The 22,126-nt window shown below is 39.0% G+C and overlaps 1 protein-coding gene across 1 annotated transcript in view; it reads right to left on the bottom strand.

Moving 5' to 3' along the window:
- Positions 1-22,126, bottom strand: part of PALLD (palladin, cytoskeletal associated protein) — a 423,408-nt gene that overhangs the window by 209,652 nt on the left and 191,630 nt on the right. Inside the window, exons 9-10 of the mRNA XM_063603981.1 lie at positions 9,460-9,579; positions 6,767-7,109 (exon numbers count right to left, since the gene is read on the bottom strand). Coding sequence (XP_063460051.1) covers positions 6,767-7,109; positions 9,460-9,579 — 463 coding nt within the window. The remainder of the gene's footprint in view (positions 1-6,766; positions 7,110-9,459; positions 9,580-22,126) is intronic.

Raw genomic sequence — 22,126 nt, 5'->3', positions numbered from 1 at the left:
TACATATATATTTGCTTGATAGGCATGTAAACAATCTCTGGCAGGATACACAAGACAGTGACAACTGGTTACTGAGTCCGAGAGGCAGACTTTTCAGTGCATATATTTCTTTATACTTTTAACTGTGTGATTGTATTACCTAGAAAAAACAAATTTAAGTTGAAAAGAAATGAAAGTAATGGCTAGCTAACTGAACGTACATGAAATTCCATGGAAATTACGGATGATTTAAGTCTACAGGTTGCAGACATGTAAAAAATTAGAAATATTGGTTAAGAAAAAAAAGTGTGCTAAATTTTAAAATACATTTATGTACATTCAATGATTACATTTCCTTGACCCTTTGTTAGTTATTTTGCCCCAACTTGTTTTTGCTTACCTTGTCTTTGTCCTTTTTGTTTTTATTTTGCTTTGCTTTTCAATCAACCAGGTAAGGTTTATACAAGAATAGAACCTAAGAAACCATTTGTATACTAATGTCAAACAGTAATATAGTGAGATCTTGAACCCTAACTAGTAGAGGTTGAAGGACGGGATAATGTTCAACTTTGTAAGTTCCATTGCCAAAGCCACACGTTGGAGTTGAAGCTGCAGTCCAACATAAACAGGACAGGAAGGGAGTAGCACAGAAGCTCTTGGCCCTTCACCACAAGTCTGGCATCTGATGGGGTGTTAACATGTCAAGTACACACACCTTGAAATAGCAGTGTGATTGCACTGTGGCCAACTGACATTGCAAGTATGTACTAGAGAGTGAAAATGTCCTCCTAGTCCTTCCGAATGTCTCATTTTTCATAATGTTTTAAATTAAGATGCTAATCAAATGAGAACACAGAAGAAATGAGGAAGGAGTTGAAAGTGTTCCCAAATTAAGTAACTTGGACAAACTTTTCTAATGTAATTCTATCCCATGAGATTCTTATTTAATTCTTCATACTCATTTGGTTTACAAGATAAATGATGTCAGTTGGAAAAGTACTGTAATGTGGGAAAACTCTGGAGTTGATGGGGTTTGAAAATAGAAGTCCCATGGTATATCTAGGTGAAAGGCAGATCAGCCGGGCATGGTGGCTCACACCTGATATCCCAGCACTTTGGGAGGCCGAGGTGGGTGCATCACCTGAGGTCAGGAGTTCGAGACCAGCCTGGCCAATATGGTGAAACCCCGTCTCTACTAAAAATACAAAAATTAGCCAGGCGTGGTGGCACGTGCCTGTAATCCCAGCTACTCGGGAGGCTGAGGCAGGAGAATGACTTGCACCCAGGATGTGGAGGTTGCAGTGAGCCAAGATCACGTCATTGCTCCATTGCTCTCCAGCCTAGGTGACAAAGCAAAACTTCATCTCAAAAAAAAAAAAAAAAAAAAAAAGAACGTTAGGCAGATCAAATGGGGGTTGCTCTAAAGGTGAGAGATCTTTCTTTTCCTCCTTTTTGTTCTGCTTTTGCTTCATTCATTCAAAAAATATCGTCGAGCATCTACTATTTGTCAGGACCTGTTCTAGGGTCCTAGTGAAAGAGCAATGAAATAAGACAGTCAGGGTTCCCATTCTCAGGAAGCTACATTATAATATTGGAGGCAGGGAGCAATTAAAAAAAACAAAAAGCAAGTAACTGTCAGAAATAATTATGTGGTATGTGATAATTAATGAGGATGAGTTATTGGAACATGGCTGGGTGGCTGCTTTAGACTGGGTGGTCAGGGAAGTGGTGACATTAAGCTGAGATTTGAAAGACAAGTAAGAGCCAGCCATAAGAGGCAGAACATTCTGGGAAGTGGAACATTCCAGGCAAGGGAACAACTTGTACTTCAATTTGTGTCTAGGAGTGTGGAGGAAACCCATCAGGAATTTCCAAATATAGAAAACCTCACTAATAAAGAGAATGATAAAGGCTGCTATTTCCTTCTCTTCTATCTCTCAAACACATCATCTCATGAAATGATATTTTCCTGATTTTGTGCAGTGCTTATCATTGCTTATTAAGATGTACTTCACTTCGTTAGCCTAGAACTGGACTGAGGTGATGCTAACAATCCCTAACAGCTCAATATGAATGATTTTACAGGCTATGTCTTTCTCTGGAGACAGGATTTGCAGAACAATAGGGTATCAAAGGGTGGGAGTGAGAGAAAGGAAGAGAAAAGCAAAGGTTGTAAAATGCAGTAATTTTGAAAAGGTTGATTCGGCCTGAAATCGTTTTACTCTTTTAAGATAGAAAATCGTAATACTGTTTCTTCTTTAGAGACTGGGGTAAGAGCAAGTAGTAAGAGTAGGAGCAAGGGGAGCTGTTGATTTAGCATGTAAACACTTAACAATCATTTCATTATTATTTTCCCAGGCAAAAGGACACAGACTTTCACAGCAATGCACATATTTTTGGCACTAGAGTAACAAATAAGCATCATTTTATCTGCTGATCTGTCCCAGGGTAAGAACTTGCCCACCGCATCACCCTTCAGTAACCTCCCTTTGGAGTTCTCATTTTGCTCATCTACAGGCTTAGAGTCCTACCTTTCTCCCACAAGACAAAGGAAGAAGATAAAAAAGAAAGTAACAAAGGGGATTTGAAAATAGCATATTGTTATTTATATATTGTTGGATCTGCTGTAGGAGGTGAGCTCAGTGGAAAAACATGACCATGCCTTTCTATATGCTTGGCAAATCGCCTACCACATTTTGCCATTCACAGGTTTCCCTTCAGAGCTTATTCCTAGGGGGATTCCATGCATGTCTATGGTTTTGACTTTTTTTTTTTTGAGATGGAGTGTCGCTCTGTCACCCAGGCTGGAGTGCAGTGGCTTGATCTCGGCTCACTGCAGGCTCCGCCCTCCGGGTTCACGCCATTCTCCTGCCTCAGTCTCCCGAGTAGCTGGGACTACAGGCGCCCGCCACCACGCCCGGCTAATTTTTTGTATCTTTAGAAGAGATGGGGTTTCACTGTGTTAGCCAGGATGGTCTCGATCTCCTGACCTCGTGATCCGCCCGCCTTGGCCTTCCAAAGTGCTGGGATTACAGGGGTGAGCCACCGCGCCTTGCCTGAAGGACCGTTTTTTTGGTAGGAATAAAGAGAAGCAGAGATTTTTCACAGTTAGCCCTACCTTTATTTTGATCTTCAAATATCATTTGTAATGAGAGGGCAGCAAGGAACCAAGGAAAAGAATAGTGTATAAGTTAGGTTTACGCTCATTCCCTCCTTTTTTCTCCTGTTAAGATTATGACTTAAGCATTGTGTTGCTTCTTTCATGATGTGATTGAAGATTGTGAGTGTCAGCCACTGAGTTGCAGAAATAATGCTATTAATTTTTTCTTGTGCAGCGTTTAAGCACACTTCGCAGTCCCACAGCGGGTGGTAAGGCGTTGCACAAATCCTGTGTGCAGGACATCTGGGACTCACCAAATGGCCTACATTTAATTATCTTCTGCTTACACTTGAGGGAGAGTGTTAGAAACAAAGGGAGATGTAGGAGCTGAAGTGGATGCGTCCACGATACTAAGCCAGGAACCCCCACTTTATGAGAGGTACCACAGACTGGGCCAGGAACCCCCACTTTATGAGCGGTACCACAGACTGAGCCAGGAACCCCTACTTTATGAGAGGTACCATAGACTGGACCAGGAACCCCTACTTTACGAGCGGTACCATGGACTCGGCTGGAGGTCCAGGATGGCTGTGAGTCTATAGGTGACGACTTCTGTTGGACAGTACAGGGTGGGGGCTGGGCCTAGTTAGAGAAAAGAGCTCATGGCCCTTCCAGGTTTTTGTTTCATTCTTGAATTTTTTTTTCTTTTCCCGCAATCAGTATTGGAGCTATTCAAGAGAGAAAAAAAATGCAGTTTTCTTTTTTTTTTTGAAAATGATCTTCTTTCCCCCAGACATCTGACACATCAGACACCATTTTCAGATTAATTCATTGTGAGAGTAAATATTTTAGTTCCTATTACTTGCACCCTCCGAATTGTTTCCTATTAGTTTGTTTACAAATGATAGAGATGCACAAACTGCCATAATGCCACCAAATATAAGCCTTTCCTTTTGTGAAAGAAAATAAAATCATAAACTGATGAAAAGAAGATTTGAGCAAACCATAGTTTTTCACTGGTGACCATACGAGGCAAATAAAATCTCATATTTTCCCACAATGTATGAAAAGAAAAAAATGAATGTATAAGAATTTCACTTGGCAGTTACCTATAGTCATTCATTATCAATAACTCAGATGCTGTTCTACATTATTTGTAGATGTCATTCAATAGTATTTCTCTATCAATAATACAACTTTGAGAACACTGAACAAACCATTTTTTAGAAAAGGTTGTGATAATACAGAATATCACACCTTTGAGAGGGGTGGAAATAGGGAAGCAAAGAGCACTTTGAAAACTGAACAAACACTGAAAGAAAACTTTGAAAACACTGCAAAAACCTTTTTTAGAAAAGGCTCTGATAATACACCATACCACAACTTTCAGAGGGCTGGGTTGGAAGAAGGGAAGCAGAGAGTATAAACTTTAATAGCCTCTGTGTTGTTTGAATTGTCACATCAAGCATCCACTTATTTTGTAATAAAACAAAATCCAATAACATATTCTAAATCATAAGAAAATTTAAAAATATATATTTAAAAAGTATCATCACATATTATTTTCTACCTAGTTAAATGGCAGGTAAATATGCAACACGAAAAAACAAAAATCAAGTGATGCCCTAAGAATATGTTTAAACATACGAAGATTTGAAAAAAAAAAACAAACAAAAAAAAACAATGGGAAAACCTAGTACAAGTAAATGTTGTTTCTAAGCTGTTGGGTTTTGTGGTTAGTTGTTCTGCTTTTTCCCTTAAATTTCCTCATGAAGGGAGAGTAACCTATTTATTTGGGCCTCATACATTTAAGTCCATTTTTTCTGCGTCTTATTTTATATTTTATCTTATATTTATATTTATATATTTATATTTTATCTCACAAGCAAATCCTGATGTTCTTTAAACTTGTGCTTAAGCTGTCATCCTCTTAATGAACACGAAGTTGTTTTGTCTACGTTCTGTAGATATTACCCCCTTGCCATATACATTAACCTGGCTGCAAAGCAGAGCTAAAAGCTGCAGAGCTGTTGAAACTCCTGAGATAAGACGGGCTGTAGATGCCTCTTAACAGCTCCTCGTATTTGCTCTCCTGTGATTTACATCCAATTTATGATACCCATTAGAGTAGATAGACTTTACTTAATCAAGACCACAGTCAAGTCCTAGTCATTCAACACATTTGCCCTTTCTCTCCCTGGAGAGCAGGTCCCTTGTTTCATTAAAAGCACTGCAAATACATATTCAAAATGCAAAGATGAAAGAAGTCAGCAGTGGCAATTAATTTTATGGGTTGCTGCTACAAGAGCATGAATCTCTTTTAAGGCCACCATTTTTTAGCTTATTATACCTGTTCAGCCTCTGAATGGAGATGGCGCATAGGTATTAAATGTTCACCAGCACCTTTCACACTATTGTGTACAAGCTTAGTGAGTAGCCCTACTGTCTTAAAAGAGAGCCAGAACACAATGCAAAATTAAGTAGAGGGTAGCAATATATAGATTTTTGAAACTGCAACCCAAGATTGTCCAGAAGTCTGGTTTTATAAAATTGTTTGCCCATTTCTTAACTTAAGGTATTCTTTTGACTGCTTTTGTTATTTGATTAGTCTAATGTTGTTCATGAAATCACTCAGTAAACAATAAAGTGATGTACAAAGGTAAAGGTGTTATTCTAATTCAAATATCTTTTAAATTCTAACATTTCTAACAAATGAACTGATCACAGAGAGAAAAGAGCAGGCTAGTCAATGCTAGGGAAATAAAGAATAACCCCTAAAGAAGCCCTTCCTGCCCCAAATCAAAAACATCAGATATGGGTAAATAGAAGGGGCTTTCCTAGGTTCTGGCAAATACATTCTCATGGGAATGTGACCTCATAGAATACATACACATTCACTGTGACTCTTACATTTCCACTGACCTCTGGCAGGGCAGTAATTCAGGGTCTGTTGTGCTATGATAGAACCCTTTGAGCTAATTTATTTCTGCCTCTCTCTGACATTGTAATGGCTCCATTCATAACAACTCTCTGCTGTGCAGTGCCAATGGAAACAGCTCATGCAAGGTTTATCATCCTAAGAAAATAATGGACATCAACTGTGAAGATGGTATTCATGGAAATATGCAGCTCCATGGAATTCCAAGCCAAGTAGCCTGTGTTGTGAAGGGCGCTCTTCTTGCCCACAAGCCTGCTTCCCTCCAGTTTCATTGCCCTGCCAGGATCTGCACCCTGAATTTCCAGCCTCAGTTTTTAGTCTTTCCCCGCTTGTCTATATCAGATCTTCTTACTGATACTTAATATTTAAAGTCACAAATGCAAAGTACTTATACTCACTTTTTGAAATGCTTTTAATAAAGGGCTGAAAGTAGATCCCCCTTTTCCATGGCCTCCAGGGAGTGGCTACATCCTTAGCTGTATGTTGGAAGCCCACACTGGGCACAGATATTTTCACAGCCATAACCAGTTATAGCTTTCAGCAAAGGGCAGATTTCACCAAGCTTTTCATTTCCCTTCTTTATTTTTAGGTGTCTTTTATATTGTTGAAAGACACCACTTGGCAGCAAGGTCCCATGAGTCAAGGCCGACTTGCCACATAGTTGAATACAGGCAAAAGTTTTTTTCTCACCAGACAGGAAATGTAACAGGGGTATGGAAATTATTATAAAACCATGCAGAAATACTCACAGTTTTGGTTTGGCAAGCAGAGGTGGTGGCTCCTTAGTGGGTGAAAGCAGGACAGCTGGTGTTGGAAGAGATTTATTACTGTTAGCTTTGCCGTTCATCAGTCCATTTACTCCACGGCTGGGATGGACGCCGTTCCTTTCCCTCTCAGCAGCATTGAATTGCATTTGAAGGGCTGCCCTGCTCAGGCCTAACTCAGGGTTGTTCACCTGCTGGATCTCAGATGGTTTCTTTGAAGCCAACTCCAAGGAACTTGTCTCCAAGATTGGAGGGGGAGGTGGAAAGTGTTGGAAGTGGTCATTGTTGGATTCTCCCATTGACTCGTAACTACAGTTTTCAGTGTTGGCTAAGGAAGGGGAAAGAGAGGAAAAACATAAGAAGATGCCACTAGTTCAACAAGTGATTTCACACTGTCAGAGTCTTCTGAGAATCCCCGTGTTGTGTGAAGTTGTTAAAGAAGAGGTGATTGTGCTGCTCTCATCTGATGCAGAAGCACTGCCAGCTGGAGGGCCTGGTTCTTTCAAGCTTGTTTTGAACGAGTGCTACCGTTTCATTTCCTGACTGAGCTCACATTTGGGGAACCCAGCTACTGAATCATAAAAATTTCAAACAAGAGCTAAAGATAGAACTTGGCAAAAAAAGTGACAACACAAACAGTATCAACCAACAATGCTTTGTCCTCTCACGTTTTGGTCCATGGGTCCGACTGAACATCCTAGCTGTCACTACTCAAATTGGCTCAAGCTGTAAAGGTTTTATGTGGATATTCATCTAAAGCTAGGGAAGGTAAACCTTGGAGTCCAAGTAAAATTTCATAATCTCATAAAAATATTTTTTTCCATATTAGATGATTGCTCCAACTATAACTCAGTACGAAAGAGATTTTTATTTGTTGCCCTCAATAGGCTGAAAGCATCTTGAGATCACGTCTTTTTTAGATTCTGCAGCTTGCCCACAGCCCAGCAGAGCTCCTGGCATGCACTCAAAAATGCTTATTGAGGTAAACAAAAAGCTCAAAAATAAAATATTTGTTGATTATGTTTGACCTATAGCAGATTTACTGCAGAAACAAATGGAAAATATTACACACAAATTTTTGCCACTCAGACTTATAGAGCCCAGGGTTTTGGCCATATTGTTTAAACACTGCACTCCTGCTATGGCCATTTGATGGGACAGTGTTGAAGCCAACTCGGAATCAAAACGCTGGGGTCCTCTTTGCTCTGTAACTCCGATCCTGACACTTAGGTTTCTTTCAGCACTTACAGTAGTCATTCACAGAAACCATTTCCCACTTAAGATGACCCTCCCATTTCTTTTCTTAATTAAGATGAAAAAGCATTTACAATTGCCACTCTAAGGTCCCTAAATAAGTTTTGGTTGTGTCTCTGCTGCCACCTAGCACCAAGTTCTTGCTCTTCTGAAGGAATCCAAGTACAATTCAGTTGTTCTCTCCAAGTCCGTATCATTTAACAAATGACCCATTTATTGATTCCCTACTATGTACATTATGTTCCAGGCTTGGTCAAAAACATATTTTAAAAATATCTTTAAGATGAATGGCAGAGATGAGGCAATTAAAGTAAGCTAATGCTCATTAGTAACTAGAAAACAGACAAATAGAAAGCAAAGAAAAGAAAAGAAAAAGAAAAAAAGCTGTTTCACATTGCCTTCCCTAGTGGTAAGTTTTTGAGTTTAGAAAATATCCATATATTTTTGAAAATTGACTTCAATAATACAATACATTGCTTTCTTTTTCATATTAGTTATATACTATCATTGATATAGACTATCAATGAAATTTGAGTTTGAAGGCCTTTACAGCTTCTCTGAGTTTTATCTTGTATTACATTTTATACAAGAAGGCTTATCTTGTATTACCTTTTCAGAAGTTTCAACAGTGGATCAGACAATGGCTTATTTGTACAAGTATCTCCAGATCTCATGTGTTGGCACTGCTGAGAAAGTGACTGAACCTCCGATGTAGAGGTGGCTTTCCAATGTGAATATGATTCTAGGTTAGCAGGAGGATGTTAGGAAACCAGCTCCATCGTTTCCAAGACCAAGACTGCACGATTTTAAAGAAAGCCCCCTGTGTGTTCAGTTGCTACACGATCATTATCTTTTGGTTTGTCATCTCCACTTCACTCCTTCTCCTCCCCTCCCCAAAAGCCTTTGTTTCATGATGAACTTAGACTGTCAGGGTGACTCCTGGAGTGGCCAGATTCCTGAAGGCTGAGCTGAGCCCTCTTCCTGGGACAGTCCCTTTGTCCCTTCCTTCCTCCCTCCCTCCCCCACTCCTTTCCTTCCTTCCTTTCTTCCTTCCTTCCTTCCTTGACGGAGTCTGACTCTGTCACCCAGGCTGGAGTGCAGTGGGATGATCTTGGCTCACGGCCACATCCACCTTCTGGGTTCAAGTGATTCTCCTGCCTCAGCCTCCAGAGTAGCTGGGATTACAGGCACGCACCACCACACTCAGCTAATTTTTGTATTTTTGGTAGAGACAGGGTTTCACCATGTTAGCCAGGCTGGTCTCGAACTCTTCACCTCAAGTGATCTGCCTGCCTCGGCCTCCCAAAGTGCTGGGATTACAGGTGTGAGCCACTGCACCTGGCCAGGACAGTGCCTTTCTGCTGTGGCCAATCACACTGGTGCTGGGGAACAGAACCCAGTCATTTTTTTTACTCCTCACATACCTGGGGTGACAACCAGCTGGGCAGTGCTGGTTGCTGATCCATAATCATTTCTTGCTGAACATGTAAAGATCCCTGCATCTTCAGGGAAAGTCTCAGCAATAACTAGGGTGCAAATCTCCTCTGGAAGTGAAGAGAACAGAATCATTCATCAGAGTTGAACCATGAAGTCACTTTTAAGAAGTGAGACCCTCCACCTTTCCACAACAAACAAATTAGGTTATGATTATTACAGATTCACTTTACAAAAGTGTTTGCAATAGAATCTCTTTACATTTAATTTAGCAATTCTGCCTAGCAGAAAAAGCTTTGGAGGTAGACCCATTCTTTGTGATGTTGGACAAGAGCAGTCTCGGTGTCCTCATCTATAAAATGGGGATAATACATACCCAATGGGTTATCTGTGAAGATAAAACGAGATGTCTGCAAGTGTGCAGCTCTGTATTTTGCATGTAGGAGTTAAGCTGATTGCATGTCAGAGTTCTTTCTGTACATACAGCTACCTCTTATATCTGCTCAGCTGCAAACCAAGCAGTGGGGAAAATAAAGCTCTTCTGAAATGCTAACCATGGGGGAAAAAAGAACATGACCTGTATATGTTTGACCTGTAGACAACTATTCTGGAAGGTACTGTTAAGTGGCATGGCAGTGTTGTAGGGCATGAAAAGCCCAGACTCGAAACAGCTGCCAGGGCTTGAATGAGGGTCCTGCCACATCTTGCCTTTGTGACTTTGGTCAGTCTCCCTGAACTTCAGTGTTCTTCTCCGTAAAATGGAGACAATAATAGAAGCTACCTCACAGAGTTTGTATTAGTCACGCATGACACACAAAATTAACCACCACACGGTTATTGTGAGGGGGATGATGATGATGATGATGACGATAACAAGAGCTGACAGCTATATAAGCTGACAGCTTACTATACACTAGGTATTGTTACCAGCACTTAACATAGATTAAATCTAATCATCATGTCAATCTTATGAGTTATGTAAGTTTATTATTAGCCCATTTTATAGGTAGAAAATGGAAGCACAATAAGGTTAATTCACTTGCCCAAGGTCACACAGCTAATAAATACTAACATAGGGATTCAAACCAAGCTGGGGTCCAGACTCCAAACCCTAACCACCACCTACTTTTGTGATATGACATACTGTGCTTAGGACATTGCCTGGCACAGAGCAAATGTTTCATAGCCAGTGTTAGCTGTTAACATTAAAAGGAAGCTATATCTAGGGTATTAATTAGTTTTACTAGTTGAATAATTGCTTATATTGTACCAGTAAAATAAAGATAATTATGTGGGCAAACTTAAGAAAAGTGATATATTTCAGATTCCCACAAAGTGATTCTATTGGTTATTCACAAATTTTGGGGGTAGCATAAGACCATGTATTGTAAATTTCTTAGTAATAATGGCTGCAATTATTCCTTCCTTTGTAGACATGCCTCTTTTTAACGTGCCTCTGCAACACCTTCCATAAAGTGGCAGAGTCTATTTCCCCATCCGTTGAACCTGGGCTGGCCCTGTGAGTTGCTTTAGCCTAGAATGTGGTGAAAGTGATGTTGTTGGCCAATTCTGAGCCAAATCCTTGAGAGGCCTGGCCTGTTTCTGCTCCATCTCTTGGAACCCTAATGAACCCTTAGGTGAACAAGGCTGTGCTAACCTGTAGGAGGAAGAGACCATATGGAGCAGACATAAGCCCTTCCAAAAGAGACCATCCTAGACTAACTGACTCGTTCCTAGTCATCCTGGCAGCTGACCATGGCCGCACTGAGAGAGCCCAGCTGTGGTCAGCCCAGCCTGGCACAGACCACAAAAACCACCCAGCTGAGGTCAAGCCAAATAGTTCACCCACCGAATTATGGTTGCTGCTTTAAGCAACTAAATTTTGGGGTGCTCTACTGTATTGCAGTAGCTAACTCATAGAATTTGATAAGATAAACCTCCTTCACTAACATCCTTCTAAGAGCAAACGTTTCAGACCATCAATAATGAAAATCAGCAAATCTGTTTCAAAACATTTTATGTTTTAAACCCTGAAACAAAAGAAGTACTAACTGTAGGTAAAAGTGATATATTTAAAAAAACATTTTTGTCTATTGAAGAGAGCTTTAAATATTTTATTTTTTTACCTATACATCAAATTAATAAATGCAAAAGTAAATAAATTAAACACTAAGTATAAAATAAAGTGTAAATGTTTCTCTTTATAATCGAATTCCCTTTATATACCTAATACCCCTTAATAATCTCACTCTTCAAAGGCAAATGCAGAGTTTGTTGTATTTGATTCTAGAAAAAAATTCATGTATCTATCATTTCAAAATTTGTCCAAGTATTATCAAACTATATAGTTTTTGATGTCGTGTTATTGGGTCAAATATATATATCTATTTTTTTGTATTACCAAGTAATATGGCCTATAGGCATCATTGAGTTTTACTCGATTTCTCACTCCATTCTTAGGTTTTATCAACCCCCTGCCCCACCCACCAAAGCCTTTCCTTTTCCCCATTTCTGATGATGCTGATGGTAATCTGGTTAACAGACTGCTTGAGATTTTGTTAAAAGCTAAAATGCAAGGATTCTTCTGTGTCAAAATGTTACGTTCCTTAGGAAAGATCTGAGGACTACGGTGATTATAAGCTTCTGAGAGTTTAGCATTGTAGTGTAGCTCAAGGTCAACTCATTTCTAAGATATATTAATACAGGTTTAAAATTGCAAGAGTTGTAGAAACACACACCTTATTCTTTCAGCATATTATTCAATTTGATGTTTGAATGGGGTGTGAAAAACTTAGTTTATTCTTTATGTTCTATTATTAATTTTGTGTTCTACATTGAATCTAAATTATTTAGTTGAGGTAAAAGTAAAGGGCAATGACAGTAGGAGAAATACTGCAAAATTCCACTTAAGAGGTATCTAAACTAGTCATACTCTTAGAAGCAGAAGGTCGAATGCTGGCTGCCAAGCATTGGGGACAAGGAGGAATGGCAGTTGCTGTTCAGTGGGCATAGTTTCACTCATGCAAGATGAAAATGTTCTAGACATCTGCTGCACAACATTAAGCATATAGTTAACAATACTGTAGTGTATACTTAAAAATTTAAGAAGGTAGATTTCATGTTATATGTTTCTTCAACCATAAGAAAAAAAGTAAAGGGCAATGAAATCTATATTAAGTATTCATCCATTTATGGTAATTTAAGGCCAGGCGCAGTGGCTCATGCCTGTAATCCCAGCACTTTGGGAGGCCGAGGCAGGCGGATCACTTGAGGTCAGGAGTTCAAGACCAACCTGGGCAACACGGTGAAACCCCATCTCTCCTAAAAACACACACAAAAGAATTAGCCAGGCATGGTGGCAGGTGCCTGTAATCCCAGCTACTTGAGAGGCTGAGGCAGGAGAATTGCTTGAACCCGGGAGGCGGAGGTTGCAGTGAGCCAAGATCGGGCCACTGCACTCCAGCCTGGGCAACAAGAGTGAAACTCTGTCTCAAAAGAAAAAAAGAAAGCCAAAAATGCTAATTTAAGTAAAATACTGTGATGGGTATCATAAATGCAAAGACATTAAAATCAGGAAGAAGTTGCTCAAACATTCTACATCTTTCTTGAAGAACAATAAGGACAAATGGTTCCTAATTGCAGCAAGAGAGCAGAAGGTGGGTTAAATGAATGGAAAGACTTGTTAAGGAAAGGTTTTAAGATGTCGAGAAAATTTTTTGAGATAAAGTCTGGAATCTCCATCCATGAACAGCTCCTAGAAGCTTTTACAGTCATCTACCTACTTGTTAAGCATCTTTAAGAGTACACTGTCTTAATATTTCATAGCTGCAGATATGGAGATAATTAATGGTTCCTGCCTTTGAGTTGTCTGTAATCTTATCAAGGGGTTGAGACACATCTTTTACATGAATTAAACTTGAATTAGAAAATCATCAGGTCTATTCCAACTCCAAAAGCTTACACTCTTAATGCCCACATGACAATGGTATAGTTTTTTAAGCCCTCCTTCTCTCTTTCCTTCAAAACTGGGCTGTCTTAAAAACGCAGTTAAGTCAGCTGCAAGCAAAAATGTTTGCCAGAATCTATTTGGCAAAAATTTTTTGAAATATAAGATGTAAGTAGGAAATATAATATAGAATTAAAATTTTTAGGCAATTAAAAATTAAAAGTTTATTTCAAACTTCTGAAATTAAAATTCTAGTTCATTATGCAGTATTTTAAAAAATTGACCAAATATTTGATCTACTATAATGATCCTATAATCACAAAGACAGGATCTTTTTGGTCTTTTTCTCCCACTTGTCTTGATAGCTTTGCAACCCCTCCTATTGAGTCTGTAAAAACAGAACCAAATGTAGTTTCCTGAATTGTCTTCTTTTTCTTTATTCTTAAGATTTATCTCTACCATTTAAAGATTTTTATTTTTTTGAATAGGTAATACAAATACAACATACACATTTTTTTTTTTTTTTTTTTTTTTTTGAGACGGAGTCTCGTTCTGTCGCCCAGGCTGGAGGTGCAGTGGCGCAATCTCGGCTCACTGCAAGCTCCGCCTCCCGGGTTCACGCCATTCTCCTGCCTCAGCCTGCCCAGTAGCTGGGACTACAGGCGCCTGCCCGGCTAATTTTTTTGTATTTTTAGTAGAGACGGGGTTTCACTGTGTTAGCCAGGATGGTCTGGATCTCCTCACCTCGTGATCCACCCGCCTCAGCCTCCCAAAGTGCTGGGATTACAGGCGTGAGCCACTGCGCCCAGTCAACATACAAATTTTTTAAGGTACAAACAGGTATATGGTTATCTTTTAAATAATTAAAAATTGCCCGTGCCTATGTCCTGAATGGTAATGCCTAGGTTTTCTTCTAGGGTTTTTATGGTTTTAAGTCTAATGTTTAAGTCTTTAATCCATCTTGAATTAATTTTTGTATAAGGTGTAAGGAAGGGATCCAGTTTCAGCTTTCTACATATGGCTAGCCAGTTTTCCCAGCACCATTTATTAAATAGGGAATCCTTTCCCCATTGCTTGTTTTTCTCAGGTTTGTCAAAGATCAGATAGTTGTAGATATGTGGCGTTATTTCTGAGGGCTCTGTTCTGCTCCATTGATCCATATCTCTGTTTTGGTACCAGTACCATGCTGTTTTGGTTACCGTAGCCTGCATGGGCAAGGACTTCATGTCTTAAAACACCAAAAGCAATGGCAACAAAAGACAAAATTGACACATGTGATCTAATTAAACTAAAGAGCTTCTGCACGGCAAAAGAAACTACCATCAGAGTGAACAGGCAACCTACAAAATGGGAGAAAATTTTCGCAACCTACTCATCTGACAAAGGGCTAATATCCAGAATCTACAATGAACTCAAACAAATTTACAAGAAAAAAACAAACAACCCCATCAAAAAGTGGGCAAAGGATATGAACAGACACTTCTCAAAAGAAGACATTTATGCAGCCAAAAGACACATGAAAAAATGCTCACCATCACTGGCCATCAGAGAAATGCAAATCAAAACCACAATGAGATACCATCTCACACCAGTTAGAATGGCAATCATTAAAAAGTCAGGAAACAACAGGTGCTGGAGAGGATGTGGAGAAATAGGAACACTTTTACACTGTTGGTGGGACTGTAAACTAGTTAACCATTGTGGAAGTCAGTGTGGTGATTCCTCAGGGATCTAGAACTAGAAATACCATTTGACCCAGCCATCCCATTACTGGGTATATACCCAAAGGACTATAAATCATGTTGCTATAAAGACACATGCACACATATGTTTATTGCGACACTATTCACAATAGCAAAGACTTGGAACCAACCCAAATGTCCAACAATGATAGACTGGATTAAGAAAATGTGGCACATATACACCACGGAATACTATTCAGCCATAAAAAATGATGAGTTCATGTCCTTTGTAGGGACATGGATGAAATTGGAAATCATCATTCTCAGTAAACTATCGCAAGGACAAAAAACCAAACACTGCATATTCTCACTCATAGATGGGAATTGAACAATGAGAACACATGGACACAGGAAGGGGAACATCACACTCTGGGGACTGTTGTGGGGTGGGGGGAGGGGGGAGGGATAGCATTAGGAGATATACATAATGCTAAATGACGAATTAATGGGTGCAGCGCACCAGCATGGCACATGTATACATATGTAACTAACTGGCACATTGTGCACAGTTACCCTAAAACTTAAAGTATAATAAAAATAATAATAAAAAAAAGAAGCTCAAAAAAAAAATTAAAAATTTTCATGAAGCTTCAATTTTAAAACAGAGACAATATATTTCAGCTTGTATCTGTACACTAAAACCTGTTACAAAGAAACAACATAAATATCCAGTTATATAAAGTGATAGATTATTTCAGGTTATATATATATTTTTCATATCTATATATGAAAAACATATAGATACAAATCTCAAAAATTATTAAAAATTTTAAAATAATATATTAAAAATATATACAAATAACCTGAAATAATCTATCCCTTATCTAACTGGCTATTTCTGTTGTCTCTCTATAACAAGTTTAGCATATATGCGTAGGCATCAATATATGAAAAACACCAAAAAGTACAGCAATCTCAAGTGAGCTCAATGGCCTATATTTCAAGTACAAGAGACTTGGAGTTTTTTTTTTTTTTTGAGAGGAGTTTCGCTCTTGTTAAACAGGCAGGAGTGCAATGGCACAACCTCAGCTCACTGCAACCTCTGCCTCCCAGGTTCAAGCAATTCTCCTGCCTTAGCCTCCTGAGTAGCTGGGATTACAGGCATGCGCCACCACACCCAGCTAATATTATGTTTTTAGTAGAGACAGGGTTTCTCCATGTTGGTCAGGCTGGTCTCAAACTCCCAACCTCAGGTGATCCCCCTGCCTCAGACTCCCGAAGTGCTAGGATTACAGGCGTGAGCCACCGCGCCGGGCCTGAGACTTTGAGTTCTTAATAATGTTGCCGTTTTGTTTCAAATGAAACAATTTTTTTTCCTTTTTCCTGAAATGATGGTATCACTCAAGACTTCCTATGCTAGAAATAGTGGAAAATACTGGGTAATTTTCACAAATACCTGGAATACTTTTTTGAGCACTGTAATGTGGATGCCGGGTCATAATGCAGCAGGTAGTATTATATATGGCAATACTGGCCCTCATCTGACTCATGGTGATGGCAGCTGACTTTGATAGCTCATTTCATGTCTCGCCACTGAGTAACACAAGTTATGTTTTTAAATTTTATGATCAAAATAGACCTTTAAAGGACAACGCATTGTGCCCAGTATGATTGTGGACTTATATGGATAACACGCTACAGAATTTTCTAGCTTTCCCAATGTTGACCCAGCTGGAAAACAAAGCCAACTGGGTTCAATATTACCGGAATATTTACTTTCGGTTTCTGTAGTGTTGATAAGAGCAAAATGAAAAATTAATTTATTGAAATCCTGAACTCAGGTTATATGCTGTGCTTTATAATTTCAACACTGTATCTCTATAAAGAATAAGCACATTAAGACCACATCCCATAAAATAGGCAGCTGTGGTGTCATAGGGAGGAAAGGTGTAAACTCAGGCAGGCTCACCTCTGCTCACCGTAGCATCTCCATCAGGCAAATGTCCCCTCACAAGATGCATTGTGGGAACTGGGAAAACACCATAACTCAATGGTGTAAAGCTATGAGGTTTGATCCAGCAATCCCACTTCTGGCTATATTGCCAAAGAATGAAAATCTGCATGTTGAAGAAATATCTACATTCCCATGTTTGTTGCAGCATTATTTACAACAGCCAAGGTATGAAAACAATGGAAGCATTTATCAGTGGATGAATGGATTAAAAAATGTGGCATATATGTACAATGCAATACCTTTCAGCCTTAAAAAATGTTGTCTGTCATTTGAGACAACATAGATGAACCTAGAGGACATCATGCTAAGTGAAATAAGCCAGGCACAGAGAGACAAATACTGCATGATCTTACTTATGTGTGGAATCTAAAAAAAATGTAAAGTAGAAAGATGGTTAATCAGAGAGGGGTGTGTGGTGGACAGGAGAAGGGGAGACATTGCTCAAAGGGTACAAAATTTCAGTTAGGCAGGAGGAATAGGTTCATGGTGACTATAGTTCATAATAATGTATGCATATCTTTTTTCTTTTTCTTTTCTTTCTTTCTTTTTTTTTTTTTTGAGACAGTCTTGCTTTGTTGCCCAGGCTGTAGTGCACTGGCGTGATCTCAGCTCACTGCAACCTCCACCTCCCGGGTTCAAGCAATTCTCTTGCCCCAGCCTCCCAAGTAGCTGGGATTATAGGCATGTACCACCACACCGAGGTAATTTTTTGTATCTTTAGTAGAGACCGGGTTTCACCATGTTGGCTGGGCTGGTCTCGAACTCCTGATCTTGTGATCTGCCCGCCATGGCCTCCCAAAACGCTAGGATTACAGGTGTGAGCCACCACGCCCAGCCAATAATAATATACTGTATATCTTAAGATAGCTAACAGAGAGTATTTTAAAGAGAAATGATAAGTATTTGAGGTAATGGATATGTTAATTAGCTTGATCATTCTACAAGTATACATATGTCAAAAGCTTGCATTTTATCCCATAAATACTTAAAATTATTTTCCCATAATATATACTAATGTATCTTATATGTATTTATGTATTATGATATTTACCAATTCAAAATAAGACAAAAATAAATATAAAAACATGCCAAACTATGAAGCATAATATATATTTAAATTATTTTGATATTTTTAAATCAGTGATTTTTGTTTAAAATGATGAAGAAAAACTGAAGGATAGAAAAATGAATTGGCAACTCTGAAATAGGCAGGACTCTGCATTACTCTAATTTTATTTCTATCCTACATGTGGCCTTTGGTATACACTCAAGGATGCAGATATAACTATTATTAACATTTGTATTAGATATGCCTTAATTCCTCAATAAGATTGGGTTATTCTGGTTGGGATGGGGAGACACGGCTATTTATAAGATTGGGTGGAGATTATTGTTAACTTTTTGAATCTTGAGTCTTTCATGGTGGCATTTTCCAAACTTGTTGGATGGGAAGAATCACCTGGAGCACTCACTGGTTAAATATGTTGATTACACAGGGCCCTCCCTCCCCTGGAGATTCTGATTTAGTGGATCTGGGTTGGGGCCAAGGGTTTTTTTTTGTTTTCTTTTTTAATGCCCTTTCCAGATTATTTTTATCTTGAGAAAAGTATAGAGAACTGTGTCCTAAAAAAATAGGTTTCAAATATTTTTGATTGAAATCCACAGAAGAGATACATTTTATGTCTAACCCAGTCACATTTATAGGATAGGTACATATATATACATACACACATACACACACACACACACACACACACACACACATATATATATAAAATGGAAATAAAAGTTTCACAAAAGAATATTTAAAGTTATTACACAAGTTGCATGCTACTATTTTTATTCTACTTTTATAACATGGTGGTTGCCATCCACCTTCACGGGCCATGAGCAGCAGTTTAAAAATACTGCCCCACAGCACAGTTCCTGGCTCAATAAATATCAATGAATCCTGGGTGACTGACATATTAAGAAAAGGGTTTCCAGATAAAGGTTTGAGAGATACTGATACATGTAGAGCATACAGTAATTATTTGATTAAAAGGTTCACTGAATAGAAGGAAAACAATAAGATAACAGAGAGAGCATGAAGTAATCCTGTGTTTTTCGACTGTACTATACACAGTTCTTGGCTTTCCATTTGAAGAGGAAGATAGAAAGTGTGGAAATAATTCAAGCTGGAGCTTCACATAAGATTAATCATTTGGAAAGTGAGATGTCTCTGGAAAGTTAAAAGGGATTGGGAAATTTTAAATTGAATGCATATGGTTACAGAATGAGTTAAAAGTGTGGTTAGCCATAGAAGGGGAAATACAAGATCAGTACTGTAAGAGATTAATTAGGTCAAACCCCTCATTTCTTCAGGCTCAATATCAATGAATCCTGGGTGTTCAAAGTGATTCTCTCAGGGTCCTGGCTAATTAATGCTAGAGCCAAAATGCTGAAGGTTGGCATCCCATCTCCCACACGCATGTTCTTTTTTTCCTTCTTTTTGAGATGGAGTTTCACTTGTCGCCCAGGCTGGAGTGCAATGGTGCTATCTCGGCTCACTGCAACCTCCGCCTTCCAGATTCAAGTGATTCTCCTGCCTCAGCCTCCCAAGTAGCTGGAATTACAGGTGCACACCACCATGCCCAGCTAACTTTTTTTGTATTTTTAGTAGAGACAGGGTTTCACCATGTTGGTCAGGCTGGTCTCGAACTCCTGACCTCAGGTGATCCACCCGCCTCAGCCTCCCGAAGTGCTGGGATTACAGGCGTGAGCCACTACACCCAGCTGATGGTCTGTTTTTCTAGAGCACATGTTCTTTTTTTCTAGAGCTGATGTTCTTTTTTTCTAGCCTCTCTAGTTGTTCTGCATTTTTCCTAGTTCAGGACACAAGAAATCTTACGTAAAGTAAGGTAATGAAAGATTTAAGTCAGGAAATGGAGTTTCCTGATGCTGAAAAAACTAATTATTCTCATTATCCAAATGATTCATGAGAATTATTCATCTGCTACAAGGGGAGGGCAATATGTCCTCTGAGGTATAAGACACATTGGAACAGGATATAAGCTTGTAATGTGGACATGCTTAACAGCCCCTTCTTACGAGGTTTGTAGTAGTGGGCTTCAGGCAGTGCTAAGTCACTTTCCTTCTCCCTTCGCAGATGCTGCTGTGAGTGGTGAAGGCTTTTCAGCTTTCAGTAACACCTGGGCACTTCCTGCCTGGACAACCAGGGCTTATGTCCCTGGACTATCTTCCCAGGGCTTAGCGCTCTCTGGGAAGCACTTCTCTCAACCTTGAATCATCTACACCTGGAAAGACAGAGGTTCTGGGAACACTGAGAGAAATGTCCTTGCCAGTTCAACGCCTGAGGATGCTTCAACTATAAACATAGACATAATTCTGTGCCTTGAAACCTACATTTAAAAACAGGATACAATTTTATTCAGTAGGGATAATATAAAGTGGTTTTAGATCGATGATCTTGATGACTTGTAAAGAATTCCTTCTGATGCTTCTACGACTTTGTGGTTCTTTTAGTCACGCCATTTTTCAGAAAACCTGAAGATGAATATACAGTTGCCCCTTTTAATCAGAGGGCTCTCTTAATAAGAATGAAATTTTATCATCCTCTCATCCTTCCATGACTTTGAGGATAAAATAAAAAATGTTAACGTGGTCTCTGAAGCCCTGCATAATTAGGTCCCTGCTTCTTGTCAGGCTCCTTCTGTGCCTCGCACATCATTGCCTTCTGAGCACTGGGCACATGGGCTCTGGGGCAGCTCCTTGTGAAGCCACGCTCTGGTAAGTTTCTGAGCCCTGGCTCCTCCTGGAGTACTTGGCACTCTCCTACTCAGTCTTATGTTTCCCCACAAACATTACTTTCTCAGAGAATCCCTTTTTTTATTAAACTTAATCAGTTTTACCACCTTAAAGCAATTTTAGGATGGTAAACTTTTTTGGAGACATCACAACTGTAATGAAATAATATCTATCACAAATAATATCATCACAACTGTAATTAAATAATATCTATCTATCTATTGACTCATAAAGGTAGGGTCTTGCTCTGTTGCCCAGGCCTCTAGTAGGAGATTTTAACAGACAGTAGAAGACAATCACAAAATCAAATAAAGCTGGTGCAATTTTGTTTCATTTTTAAAATCTTTTTTGTAGAAACAGGGGTTTCACTGTTGCCCAGGCTGGAGTGAAGTGGCATGATCATAGCTCACTGCAGCCTTGAACTCCTGGGCTCAAGCAATCCTCCTGCCTCAGCCTCCTGGGTAGCTGGGACTATGTGCCACCTCACCCTGCTAAATAATTTATTGTGTAATTAGTTTGTTAGTTTCTGGTTCGCTGAAATATAACCTCTGAGTGCAGAAACAATTTTTGTTTATGGCCATATTCTTAGCATCTCACACATGGTAGGCTCCCTATAATTATGTTTAAATAAATGCATGCATGAAATTTAGATGAAGGAAAAAAACACTTGCTTTGTAAAAAGACTATTTTCTAAAGGAATTCTCAGTAAGACCAATTTTCCTACAAGCTTCCTTTGTGTGTTTCAAAGTTGATTGAGCAGAATTCATTGTGTATGATTTTATAGGAATACTTCCATGCATAAATAAGGTATATGCCTGTATATAGTTCACGTGGAACATTTAGAAAAATTACAGAATTAAAGAACAAAAATAGAAAAATAAAAAATAAACACTAGGATGTTCTTTTAGTGATCCTCATGCATTGAAATGTCACAGCAATTTTTGCTAGATAATTTTTTTTAACTAGATAAAATTTTAATACAATGTCCCACAGGTTCCTCAGCTTTTCTTCTCAAAGAAAAGTTCATCCAACAGTGACAAGAGGCTCATATTTTGTTGAGAGAAAGAAGCATCATAGCTTGTATGGTTCTGACATTATAAAAATGAAGAAAGCCATAAGGAAATGAGATGAGCCAGGTTGTAATACTGAATTTTCATCTGGTGGCATCTCACTTGAACAAAGACGTATAAGACATCTGTAAAATAAAT

Source organism: Pan paniscus, chromosome 3 (genome assembly GCF_029289425.2).
Source record: "Pan paniscus chromosome 3, NHGRI_mPanPan1-v2.0_pri, whole genome shotgun sequence".
NCBI classification, from domain to species: domain Eukaryota; kingdom Metazoa; phylum Chordata; class Mammalia; order Primates; family Hominidae; genus Pan; species Pan paniscus.
This window is presented reverse-complemented; position numbering and strand designations above follow the sequence as displayed.